The 13,457-nt window shown below is 43.6% G+C and overlaps 1 protein-coding gene across 1 annotated transcript; it reads left to right on the top strand.

The window, feature by feature from the left end:
* Positions 1-842: 842 nt before the first annotated feature.
* On the top strand, positions 843-4,552 carry LOC311244010 (guanylin-like; the record flags this gene model as incomplete). Its single annotated transcript, XM_084333419.1, has 3 exons — positions 843-914; positions 1,766-1,958; positions 4,488-4,552. The coding sequence occupies 3 exons, from the start codon at positions 843-845 to the stop codon at positions 4,550-4,552; spliced, it is 330 nt and encodes a 109-aa protein (XP_084189545.1).
* Positions 4,553-13,457: the final 8,905 nt, after the last annotated feature.

The following is a 13,457-nucleotide window of genomic DNA, read 5'->3' on the forward strand; positions in this document are numbered from 1 at the left end:
TCCAATCTTCCGCCGTCGACTTAAGACGCACTTCTTCAACCATTATCTGAAATAATAATATAAAAAAAGAATAAAAAAATTAAAACTCTAACCCTAACTAACCTTACTGTCATGCACTTGTCCTAATAAACGAACCTACACTGTAACACGCAACACTTTGATGAACATTGTTACTCAGCTGATAGAGTTCCTACCCTTCCTGATGACTTGTCGTACAGAACTTATAAGTCGCTTTGGATAAAAGCGTCAGCTAAATGACTAAATGTAAACGTAAATGTTATGCCCCCTTTTTGGGCTGTTTTTCACTTTAATAATTAATTTATAAATAAAATAATAATAATCTAATGGTGGTGAAGTATATGTTTACATGGCAATGACAAGCCATTTTCACGTCAAAGCCTTTTAGAATGTCCCAAACATTCTCAAAATGGCCCATTGAGTCTTGGCATGTGAGAAGTGTTGACCTATACCTAACATTATCTGGGTGGATCTGAACTGAATTATCTTTCAACTAACGGGTATTTATGAACATATGATAACAGTACACAGAGTATGTACACAGAGTATGCATTATCAAGAAGAAAACAATCAGACACATACAATAAAAGTGACTAAAAGACTAACACCCCCTCATTGTGTCTCCTTTGTTTCCCCAACACCTGGGAATAGTGTGGCCTTTACAGCGCCATAAAGTCCAAAGTTTATTGTTGTCGTTCATCATTAACTAAACGTCAAACCTGGCCAATCAGCCAGATCCTTTATAAGTCCAGTGAGGGCTGTGTACAAACCACTCCTCGCAAGCAAGAGAGACAGAGAGACTCAAGAAAAACTCCAAAGACAAGATGAAGACTGTCCTCGCCTTTTCCCTCATAGTAGCTGCCCTGTGCCAGCTTTCCTGTGCTGTAACGGTCACGGTAAGAGTTACTAAAATATCCTTCAAACGTTAAAACTCAAACAATCTTTATCGTCTCTTATCGTTGTTATCTATGCCTTGTTTTACATTTGCCTTGCTGTTCAATCAACTGTTTTATTCCTTAAGATGTGCAATGTACAGTGTGAAATATACAGTAGACCTACAAGGATACAATGTGTTCATACAGTGGTATATAAACTAATTCCAAATAGTACCTTTGTGAGGGATGGGTCTTATAATAAGAATTATGGAGAATACACTGAGCAAAGGTCTATTATGCTTTAATTAAAGGAGCCTTTCAGTGATGCGAGTACACTATCTGGGTGTAACTGATTCCTCTAGAAATATTTCCACTGCAGTCCGGCATTCAATAGATAGATATTTCCTCCCCTATAACGTTTCTCAACGATATCTTTTATTGAATCTTTGAATCATGTTGTTTCATCTACATCATTTTTGTTGACCTGTAATCAAAATATTTTACTTACTTACTAAAATAAATATAAAGAATTCCGAGTCTCTCCAGGTACAAATTCAAGCATTAAATCCACAAATCCCAATCATGCTCAGTATACCTCTCGGACTATATGGAATGAATTCTGATCAAATTGACATGACATTATATATTGAAGGAAAATTTAATATTTTTTTCAGGTGGAATTTCAATTAAATGTCATTTTAATATTTTGAATAATATAATCAAAATCAAAGTGCAGACCAAAACCATCACTCAAGTGTGTTTATTTTATTTATTAATTTGTGTGAAGTGCCCTTTAGTATTAATTACTAATACTATACAATTATTATAATGCTGCTTTAGCACTACGGAAACACTGTCTCGTGTCTTTGCAGGAGGGAGACTATGAGTTCTCTCTGGAGTCAGTGAAGCAGCTGGGGAGGCTGATGGACGGCGTGGACACAGCCATGCTGAGCCTGCGCCTGGTGGAGGTCAGAGCACAGGCTCTGTGTGCCAGCCCTGCTCTGCCAGCAGACTTCCAGCCTCTCTGCCTGAGCAGAAATGCTGGGCTCTCCCTCGCCAGGCTGGGTAAACATAATGTCTTTCTTCTAAACAAACCTTTTCTTTTACAAATTTGAACTAAGATGATGGAAAACACTGAGTGGAAGATGGACTGAGGAAAGAGAAAAAAGCTGGATTGAGCCAAAGGAAGACTACAAACATAGTGTTTGAATGAATATAGTTAATATAATATTATTGCTCTCCGACAAACTCAGTTTCTTAGTATTTACACAGGACTGATATTATGTGACATTACAAACCTCTGTGTTTTTGACAATTACCAATAAAACTACTACTACTGCTGCTAATAATACTACTGCTTTAACTGATACTACTACTACTACTACTGCTGCTACTACTATGAATATTGCTGCTGCAACAATAACAACATGTATACTTCTGCTGCTACTATAAATGGCTGCATTTATATAGCGCTTTACAATTTGTTCCTCACTTCCTACCCATTCACTTACACATTCACACACCGACGGCGGAGGCAACCATGCAAGGAGCCAACCTGCTCATCAGGAGCAATTTGGGGTTAAGTGTCTTGCTCAAGAACACTTCGACATGCTGCCCGGGAGGAGCGGGAATCGAACCGGGAACCTCCGGATTACCAGACGACTGCTCTACCTCCTGAGCCACTGTCATCCCCCAATGCTGTCTATTAATACTACTATTACTACTATTAATAGTACTACTACCTCAACTGCTACTACAAACCCAGGCACACAAGGCTAATGATGTAGGTCAGGTCACGTGACTCCATGGTAGGAGATGAGCTCGTCCACATGAGGGTAGTGACTTGACAACTGTTTGCCCAGTTGTATTGATCTGTTTATCTCAAATGAGACAGTTAAAGTCTACCTCCTGAAAAGGAGGGGCAACAGTGGCTCAGGAGGTATTGAGTTGAATTGAAAACCTTTATTTATCCCCGAGGGGAGATTCAGATGTCCATCACAGCATAACAACAATTTTAAAACAGTTAATGGAAACAGTTCGCGGACCCCCTTGAAAACGAGATGGTTTCATCTCAAGGGGTTATTCCCAATAAAGAAATTTCAACTTTAGTTAATAGTATGTGTTAAAAATAAGATGGACAAATACATAGGGCTAAAAGAAGAGCTAAAATAGGGATAAAATAGAGCTAAAAGTGGTGAATGGAAGAAAAGGCCAATCGTGATGTTAAATAATTAAATTAATTGTTTACAGTCCACAACCCAGCTCCTCCAATCCACGGCAGTTAGCCCGTCCTGGCCCTGCCTGGTTGTGGAGCCTGATTGCCACCGGCACAAACATTTACATTTACATTTAGTCATTTAGCTGACGCTTTTATCCAAAGCGACTTACAAGTTCTGTACGACAAGTCATCAGGAAAGGCACAACTCTATCAGCTGAGTAACAATGTTCATCAAAGTGTTGAGTGCTACAGTGTAGGTTAGTTTATTAGGACAAGTGCATGCATTTTTCAGATAATGGTTGAAGGTTTCGGCTGTCCTAACTGGGGTGGGTAGTTCATTCCACCATTGTGGGGCAAGGACTGAGAATAGGCGACTTCTCTTTGATGACCCTCCCGGAGCTCAGATAGGAGTAGGTCTGAGGCGGCCAGAAGATGCAGAGCGTAGGGGTCTTGAGGGTGTGTAGTTAGAGACCATTGACCGGAGGTATAGGCGGGAGCGGTTCCCTTTGCCGCACGGTATGCCAGGTCGAGGGCCTTGAAGCGGATTCGTGCAGCAATGGGGAGCCAGTGCAGGTCCCTAAGGAGTGGGGTGACATGGGCCGACTTCAGTAGGTTTGAGATCAGGCGGGCCGCTGCGTTCTGAATGAGTTGAAGAGGCTTGGTGGCAGTGGCCTGGAGGCCGGCAAGCGGTGCGTTGCAGTAGTCGAGGCAGGAGATGACTGTTGATTGGACGAGGAGTTGGGTGGCTTCTTTTGTCAGGAAGGGGCGGATCCTTCTGACGTTGCTCAGGAGGAATCTGCAGGTTCTGGTTGTTGCTGCGATGTGAGCAGAGAAGTTCAACTGGTCGTCGAGGACAACACCAAGGTTCTTGGCGGTCGGGGACGCGGTCACAGCTGCATTCTCGACTGTGATGGAAAGGTCGGTCAGGGGGGAGGATTTGGCCGGCAGGTGGAGCAATTCTGTTTTGCTTAGGTGACGGGACTGCCCAAAGCGCTTTGTGGTATGTCGGGAGGGGGGGGGGGGGGGGGGGGGGATAAGTCTGTGGACCGAATTGCATCATGTAGGGGGTGGCAGGGGTTCTCAAGGATAGCATACAGCTACAGTAGAGTGGTCATCTGGTCATCAAAAGATTCCCGGTTCGATTCCGGGCAGCGTGTTGAAGTGTCCTTGAGCAAGACACTTAACCCCTACATTAATTGCTCCCGGTAAGTAAGTTGGCACCTCGTGTGGTTGCCTCCGCCGACGGTGTGTGAGTGAATGTGAGGCGTAAGTTGTGAAGCGCTTTGGATAATGTCCATTTAAGGGGTCTCACTGAGATAAATATATATCAACCAAAACGATCTGACTGGTGCGTGTGTGTTGTCTTGCTTCCTCAGCGCTGGTAGCCTCCCGAATGGACGCATGTGAGATCTGTGAATCCGTCGCCTGCACCGGCTGTTGAAGACGAACCCTGCGTCATGGAGCCCAACCGCATGACAGAAACAATAATGACCTTTGAGTGATGGTTTTTGTCTGCGCATTGATTTTGATGGTTGGATTCATGAATGTGCAGATGCAGTACAATACATGTTCTGGATGACAGTCATTCAATGTTTTTCTGTATTGCGTGTCTTTCTGTTACGATGGCTGGTTATTGGTTATTATTACCAAAGTCTCAAAGTTCTCAACAGACCAGCATATTTTATTTTTGTATCTGTTCATAGCTGCACTGAAATATTGGGTAATTTAACTTCAATTTACATTATAATATTGAAATGTCAATAAAATAACAGAAAATCATTGAAAAATTTCTTTTTCATATACAGTATAAAAGAGAGTTTTTAAATACATTTAAAGGTCACTATATTTTCGGGAGTGAGGCACAGAGAGGAAACAGATTGTTAAATATCAGACACTAGGGTTATTGTCTCCAAACCTGGAATATGAGCAGAATGTTGCCCATTTCAAATCCAGTGTGTGCTGGTGTAGCCTACAGATATCGTACTCACGTCACTGAAAGGCCCCTCATATGTAGAACATTATGTAGGGGCTAGTTTGTTAGTGCTATAAGGGTAGAACCATAGAATGCAGACACCTGGTTATGGCTAGTCCCTTATAGTCTCAGCCATAGTGCGATGACACAATCATGTGTCACGAAGAGCCATTTCTTGCACTCACCGTCCTGAGTGAAATCACCTGAAACTGAGATTTGGGATAATCTGTAAATACCAGCCATTTCATGCACCATTGGATTCCCTTCAATAGGAATGAGGCTTGTAATTTTGGACAAAGCATAATTAGAGAGCTAGTCATTTACATTTACATTTAGTCATTTAGCTGATGCTTTTATCCAAAGCGACTTACAAGTTCTGTACGACAAGCCATCAGGAAGGGCACAACTCTATCAGCTGAGTAACAATGTTCATCAAAGTGTTGAGTGCTACAGTGTAGGTTAGTTTAATAGGACAAGTGCATGACAGTATGGTTAGTTAGGGTTAGATTTTATTTTAAATTTTTTTAATTCAGATAATGGTTGAAGAAGTGCGTCTTTAGTCGACGGCGAAAGATTGGACGTGTTTCGGCTGTCCTAACTGGGGTGGGTAGTTCATTCCACCATTGTGGGGCAAGGACTGAGAATAGGCGACTTCTCTTTGATGACCCTCCCGGAGCTTGGATAGGAGTAGGTCTGAGGCGGCCAGAAGATGCAGAGCGTAGGGGTCTTGAGGGTGTGTAGTTAGAGACCATTGACCGGAGGTAGGCGGGAGCAGTTCCCTTTGCCGCACGGTATGCTAGGTCGAGGGCCTTGAAGCGGATTCGTGCAGCAATGGGGAGCCAGTGCAGGTCCCTAAGAAGTGGGGTGACATGGGCCGACTTCGGTAGGTTTGAGATCAGGCGGGCCGCTGCGTTCTGAATGAGTTGAAGAGGCTTAGTGGCAGTGGCCGGGAGGCCAGCGAGCAGTGCGTTGCAGTAGTCGAGGCGGGAGATGACTGTTGATTGGACGAGGAGTTGGGTGGCTTCTTTTGTCAGGAAGGGGCGGATCCTTCTGACGTTGCTCAGGAGGAATCGGCAGGTTCTGGTTGTCGCTGCGATGTGAGCAGAGAAGTTCAACTGGTCGTCGAGGACAACACCAAGGTTCTTGGCGGTCGGGGACGCGGTCACAGCTGCATTCTCGACTGTGATGGAAAGGTCGTCAGGGGGGAGGATTTGGCCGGCAGGTGGAGCAATTCTGTTTTGCTTAGGTTCAGTTTGAGGTGGTTGGTCGTCATCCAGGCGGAGATGTCGGACAGACAGGCCGAGATCGGCTCAGAGACGTGGATATCTGAGGGAGGGAAGGAGAGGAAGAGTTGAGTATCGTCGGCATAACAGTGGTAGGAGAAGCCATGAGACGTGATAATGTTACCCAGTGATTTAGTGTAGAGGGAGAAGAGAAGGGGTCCTAAAACCGAGCCCTGGGGGACACCCGTCCGCAGGGGGCAGGTGGCCGACAGGGTCCCTCTCCATGACACTTGGTAGGAGCGGTCATTGAGGTATGATGACAACCATGTCAGCGCAGAGCCAGCCACTCCCATTCCTGCGAGGGCCGCGAGGAGGATCTGGTGGTTGACTGTGTCGAAGGCTGCAGATAGATCTAGGAGAATCAGGACAGAGGAGAGGCCTTTCGCTTTTGCTAAGTGAAGTGCCTCTGTGACCGCAATGAGGGCTGTCTCTGTTGAGTGACCAGTCCTGAAGCCTGACTGATTAGGGTCTAGGAGGTCATTCTGTAAGAGATAAGCAGTAAGTTGGTTGGATACAGCACGTTCAAGTGTTTTAGAAAGGAAGGAGAGAAGAGAGACAGGACGGTAGTTGCCTATGACGGTAGGGTTCAGGGATGTTTTTTTTAGGGGCGTGACTCTGGCTTGTTTTAGGGAGGTGGGGACCACCCCCGAGTTGAGTGAGGAGTTGATGGTTGCAGTTAGGAATGGGAGGATGTCTGGTGCTATGGTCTGGAGGAGTGGGGAAGGTAGCCGGTAGTCGGACGGTTCGACGTTACCAGTGTCAGGGTCTCGGCTTCTGTAATGGGAGAGAAAGATGACAGAGTGAAGGATGAGGTTCTCAATTCAGCATTTGGAATGGGTGGGGGTTGGGAGAAGGAGCTGCGGATGTTCTCCACTTTTTCTTCAAAGAAGATCGCAAAGTCTTCGGCAGAGAAAGATGAGGGAGGGGGGGGGTGGGGGGGGGAGTGAGGAGGGAGGACATGGTAGCATGCAGTTTGCGAAGATATATAGTAGTAGTATATATATCGCGGCAGGTGCGAGCAGCAGCAGAGTTCATCAAGTTCAGTGTGATTCTAATGTAGTGAGAAGCAGTTCGTCTAACAGAGCGTTGAGAACCACGTGCGAAGTGAATAGTAAAAGTGTCAGATTTAATGCAGTAACGTCAAGTTCGACTTAGCTTAATGTGAAGTAAAGAGTCGTTAATTTATTGTGTATCGTGCCAACAGCAGTTCGTTCGTGTGCAGCATTACCCAGCCAGTGTGCGTGGACTAAATACATTGGTGCCAGTACACGAGGAGGCCTAGTCGGAGAACCTACTGGACATGTGCATATTGGAACCGACGGCGGCGATTGCAGAACCAGTATTGGTTGGATTATAGTGATTGTGGAACGTACTACCCTTGGAGAAGAGCCTCGTTAATACCCACTGTCGTTTGGATTTAACCACCGTGAGGACCTACTTCGGGCTGGCTTCGTGCATTGAGGCTAGCTGGCTATCATCATTGCTATCGTGCAATTGGATTACAGTTATTGCTTTGTGGCTGAGCTTTGGATTACAAGGACTGGATTCTGTACGTGAACCCCCTTCTTCTTCAATTGATCAGACTGAGTATCCGAACATTCCTCTCTCCTCCAGAGCTTACATCTCTGGGAGGAAACCCCTTGTCTCCAGCGGTACCAGCGTTTCCCCCTATAATTGCCATCCTACGCCAGGCGGCGTTAGCCTAGTACCCCATCGTAGGAATTATTCTATTCCCACTGACTTTTGCTACTGACTGACTTATGCATATTCTTCGCCATACAAGTGCGACCTTAATTCTCATATCTGTACAATTTGCTGCATAATAATAAATACCCTCAATGATATTTATTTGTCCCCGTGCCGTGTTATTATGAGTGTCTGCCATAATTAGATGTACTGTCTGGCAAGTAATACTAAGTACATAATTAGCAGTGGTTTAATCTATCACAATCTTTAATACAGTCAGGGTTTTGTAACCCCTCAGTTACAGGTATCATGTTCCACCATGAATGCATGAAAGGGGGCGGGGGACGTTGTTTCTGATTGATTACCAATAACGGCATTCGTTATTGTAGCATCATACACTGATGTGTCATGATGTCATGTATGTCATAAATGTCACTATAAATTGAAAATGGGGGACCCTGATGTAAACAAGACAAATGTCTTTCTCTGGTCTGCATCCCCTTAACAATTGTGTGTATTGAGCCGTACTGTATTGTACCCATTCTGCAATCTGTTAAATAAAGTTTTCATTCATTCATCGGCTGGTTGGCTATGCTAACAAGGCCTGATCAGCATGAAATCGTTCTTACCTGTGGCCGGTTGGATCCCAAAAAGGATTTCCCAGTTATCGATCTGGTAGATCGATATGTCCATTGGCTGATGCTATATTCCTTTACTGCATACTGAATTCGGCGTCGCAAAAGGTATTCCATGCGATCTGATGAAGGCATAGCTTCACGCTAACAGAAAAAGTAGGCCTGAATGAAAAAAATTTACATCTGGTCTGAAAACAAGGAGTACTCCATTCTCGAGACAGCACCACTACCAGGATCTGGCCGGTAATGCACTTTTCCGAATTGTTGTGGGAGTTGTAGTATTATGTAGTATCACTTGGATTGACTTAATTATTGCCGATGCCTTTTGTAGACTACAATGTTTTTTTTTCATAGAAAAAAAGTCACCGGCCACAGTGGCCGGTAGAATGACAGAGTTAGCGGCCACAGCTGAATTCTACCAGCATTTGGCCGGTGGTCAGGTGTTAATGTCAAGCCCTGCAGACATGCCTTGTTCACACTACTGTAGCAGAAAGGCCTTGTCCACACTACTGTAGCACAAAGGCCTTGTTCACACTACTGTAGCAGAAAGGCCTTGTTCACACTAGCAGAAAAGAACATAATTATAAATAAATAGGATTTGTCTGAAATGTTATTAAAATGTAACATGCCCCACAGATTCAAGGAAATAATATAGTTGTACAAAATATACATAGTATGTCTCCTTTAAAATGTTTAGTTTTGACAACTTATGGTGGTTTTCAAAATAACTTAGTTAAAATATAGCTGTAGCTAAGTGATTCTTAATAGCATAGCGAAATCAACTGCATCCACCAGAGTAATTTGGGTTTTTACAACACCAACATGAAAGTGTGGATTTGGATGTTTCAAGGGACCAGATTGGTTCTGGTGGACAAATCTAGGATATCAGGGGTCGCACCCGATAATAAAGTCTGTGATACACTCACCAAATATATTATAAGACAGGAAAGAGGTGCTGGAAAATTAGATTTAGTCTGACTAGTTAAAAAATATATAAACTTCAGATTCAAGGAAGTCGTATAAGATTTTTGAAAATATGCATTATGTCCTCTTTAACCGCTGAGCTTCAACGTATCACATGTCTTGTTATTGGGATATCTGGTATCTGGAAACAATTATTTTCACCACATTAGCTATGGATTTGCATTGGAATTAAAGATTTGTGTAGTCTAAGTCAATTGCACTGCATTTTCACTATCAACTCTTTAACTCTCTTTATTATAATATCCAGATGCGTTTCAGGCAGGAGTCCACCACATCCCGTAGGAGCAAACCTAAAGCTCAAGTTAAACTTGTGCATCAAATTTACGGCATTGCTTGGCTGAGAGTAGTGTCAATAGCACCCAAAGCCAAGGAACCTACAGGCAGCTGGACAAAAATTTAACTGTGCCTCGGGTGACGCAGACAGGTAGGCTATTATGGTCAGAGAATGGTCTTTACGTGACAGCCCACGTAAAAGTCTAATTCAGCCTTAAGGCCAGTGGGACACTACAAAAGATGAGGAACACTACAATAATTAGTTTGGAGACAGTGGGCCACTTAAGAGTTTAATATTAACCTGAGATGTGTCCTGAGATCTGTACAGCACTTGCAGTCCAGTTATTCCCATTTAATTTAACTTTGGAGCAATATTTACCAAAGTTCCGCTTGCATGATGTGGTTGGTACCTATGGATTCCTCACAATCTCTAGCTTCATACAATATCACTAGCTTCATGCTACCTTACAGAATTAGCCTACTGGGGCCTGTGAACGACGGATGGTGCGCCAGCACACCGTTATCAGAGGGATATAAAAAAAACTGGGGGGAACATTGCATTATGATGCTAGCAAGCTGGGAGAATGTTGCATTATGATGCTAGCAAGGAACCTCCGGATTACCAGATTTCTAATATATATTTCTCTCTGATAAAGGATAAGGCAGGGGATTTAGATTTTTTTTGTGGCAGTTTAAAAAAAGGGAAAAATCGCAAGTCAAAACTAATTAGCATTGCAGATCAGGTCACCTGACGTCACCAGCGCCAGTGCATTCTCTGTAACAGCTCGTCATTTAGGGTTAATAATTTGGTTTTTAAATTGTAATGTTAACTAAACATAAACCATAAAAAATTGTGAAACGCAATTGCCCCATTAACCCCACATGCAGTATCAAGGACAAAATGACAGTTAAACAGTCAAAGAAAATACTTCTGCCATAGGTGGGGAAATAAATGCACAGGGCTCGTCAGTTGGCATCCTCAGCCTCCAGTCTGTCACCATTAGATCGTTTTGTTATGTCCCTCCTGTACCTGCTCCTCCTGTTCATCCACATCATCCCACACTCATTCATGGTCCTCTTCCTCCACCTGCTGGACAATTCCCTTCACCTCCTCTTGGACAATTACCCTCACTTGATCATACCTTCCTGGTGCATCTTTAGTGTTTCTGTCTTCCTGTGTTCTCCCCCTTTTGCTGTGTCTCCCGCCCTTCATGTTCCCCTGTTAGTGTTATGGTCCTAGTGTGTTAGATTCCTTGTGTTGATGTTATGTTTCAAGTGTTACTCTTGTCTAGTGTTCAGTCTTGTCTTGTATTTAGCGTCACTTTAGTCTGCCACTCTGTATCCCCTCCCAGGGCCCTATTCCCCGTACCTGGTTCAACTAAGTCGATCAAGAGTCCCATTATCCAGATTCAGTTAACCCGATGTTTGAAGCCGGGATTTTCCTGTTCCTCGAAGGTGGATTCAGTCTCGTTAACTCGAACCAGACTTGAGACCCAGGATAAGTGCGCGCGGCCGCTTCAGTTGAAAAGCCAGCACTTATCGATAGCAGAGATCCTGATTTTCTAACGGCATTGATTGATTAATTGATTTAAAACTTTATTATCAGATTGCAGTACGGCTCAATCGCCTCGCCGACAAGTTAAATGCGTTATCTATAGGCTAATTTTAAGTCCCTCATTACCTCAATCAATCAGATTATATTTCTTTAAACTTGCCTGCTGGCAGTAGGTTTATGGATTGAATAATCAAATGAGATCTTGCTAGCGAAAATAATTAGTTAAACTCTTATACAGAATAAGGATACGGCTCTCTTACCCATTGATTGATGTATGGTGGATCTTTTACTTATCTGCACTGTGGTGTAACGGTTTCTTCTTTTGACTTTCACGCAGACGACCGGGGTTCGAATCCTAGTCTTTTGCTTCTTTTTGCAATGTAGGAATAATTCAATTTGGTGCACGTTGAGAGCTATATAAAGAATGACATCCTCAATGCATGTAGATTTATAATATTTTAACTTAAAACTAGGCTACATTTGCGTATAATCATTAATATTATATTCCAAAAAACTATATTGGAAACGCGGGGTTTCGAACACCGGTCGCCCGGTTTGAGCACTACCGCTGCGCCACTGTGCCAGATGGGATAAATTCATTGTTTATACATTAATGAACGAGAGACCCGTGTTTAGAATATTTTTTCTTTTGAATGAAGTTTTATCTCTTTATTCTTAAATGCATTAATGTGATGTCAACGGCTCATTCAATTTCTCAAATCCGTCAAACAGCGCATCTCATCAGACATTTTAATCCCAGTTACAATATCACACAAAATCCACAATCCACGCATAGACACTTCAATTTTATGCTTGAATGAAACAAAATCCAGGCGCTCCTCTCCTTCCTCGCTCCTCATCCACAGCCGAGAATATGAAAGGAATCAGAGCCAAACGAGCGATAGGTTTCAATCATTAAGGATATCCCCGCGGGATTCACATTTGCAATGCTGCGCGTTGTTAAAATAACCACATGTGTACATCGCACCTAGCGAGCGCCACGGTATATATAACGTGCATTATTTAGGACAAAGTGAATTTAGTATCAGCATTTTGGGTCTATTTTACATTTCAAAAGCCCCCTCTGGAAGAATGGAGCACAAAAACGTAATTCAGAATGGTATAATGCAGATCCTAGACTGTGAGAATCATTTCAGGAAACGAGCTGTCACTTCTTTGCGGGGGCGTGGCCATGGTTCATCCGGCTAACTTGAACTTAACCCTGCTCTCGACCAGGCTCAAACTTTTTGATCTGTTGTCATGGTGATTTAGACAATCGCGCGTCGGGGAATGGGAAGGTCCGGCTTAAGTCAGGCTTGACCGAAGGTTATCCGGCTAACTCAGTTATCCAGGTACGGGGAACGGGGCCCAGGTGTGTCTCATTGCCAATCAACCCTCATGTGTCTCGGTTGTCATTAGTCTGTGTATACGGATATGGAAGGTATTGCACTCTCGGCGTCTCAGAATGAGTCCCAATGATACACTGAGGTCCGTGAGACTACATAGAATAAAAAAAATCGAATAAAAGAAAAAACTATGAAAACCCGGGTGTTGGCGGTCAACCGCTGGCGAGATAACCCGAGAAATCTCGGGGTTGGCACAGAAAGTGTTAAATCAGTAACGCCGTGTCCTGCCTGCTTCTTCACTGTTCTGTCCGCTACTGGGTCCTTTCACCATCTCCACACCCCACACCTAACAAGTTTATCCGGGTGGTCCTCAGCCTCCAGTCTGTCACCATTAGATAGTTTATCGGGGTGGTCCTCAGCCCCATGTTATGCAAGCAATAGACCTCTCGCCGCTAGGAAGAACTAGCTAATGGTGATTTAAAAAAAAATTATTCTGTTCTTGCAATCAAACTCCTCTACAAGGTTGATATCCACCCTTAAAAAAACACGGTCGAAGATTATCACATTATGAACGTTTCTTCTTGTGGAAAGCCAATTTTATACAATATCACA

The sequence above is a fragment of the Notolepis coatsorum genome (genome assembly GCF_963971535.1).
Source record: "Notolepis coatsorum genome assembly, chromosome: 17".
Lineage (NCBI taxonomy): Eukaryota > Metazoa > Chordata > Actinopteri > Aulopiformes > Paralepididae > Notolepis > Notolepis coatsorum.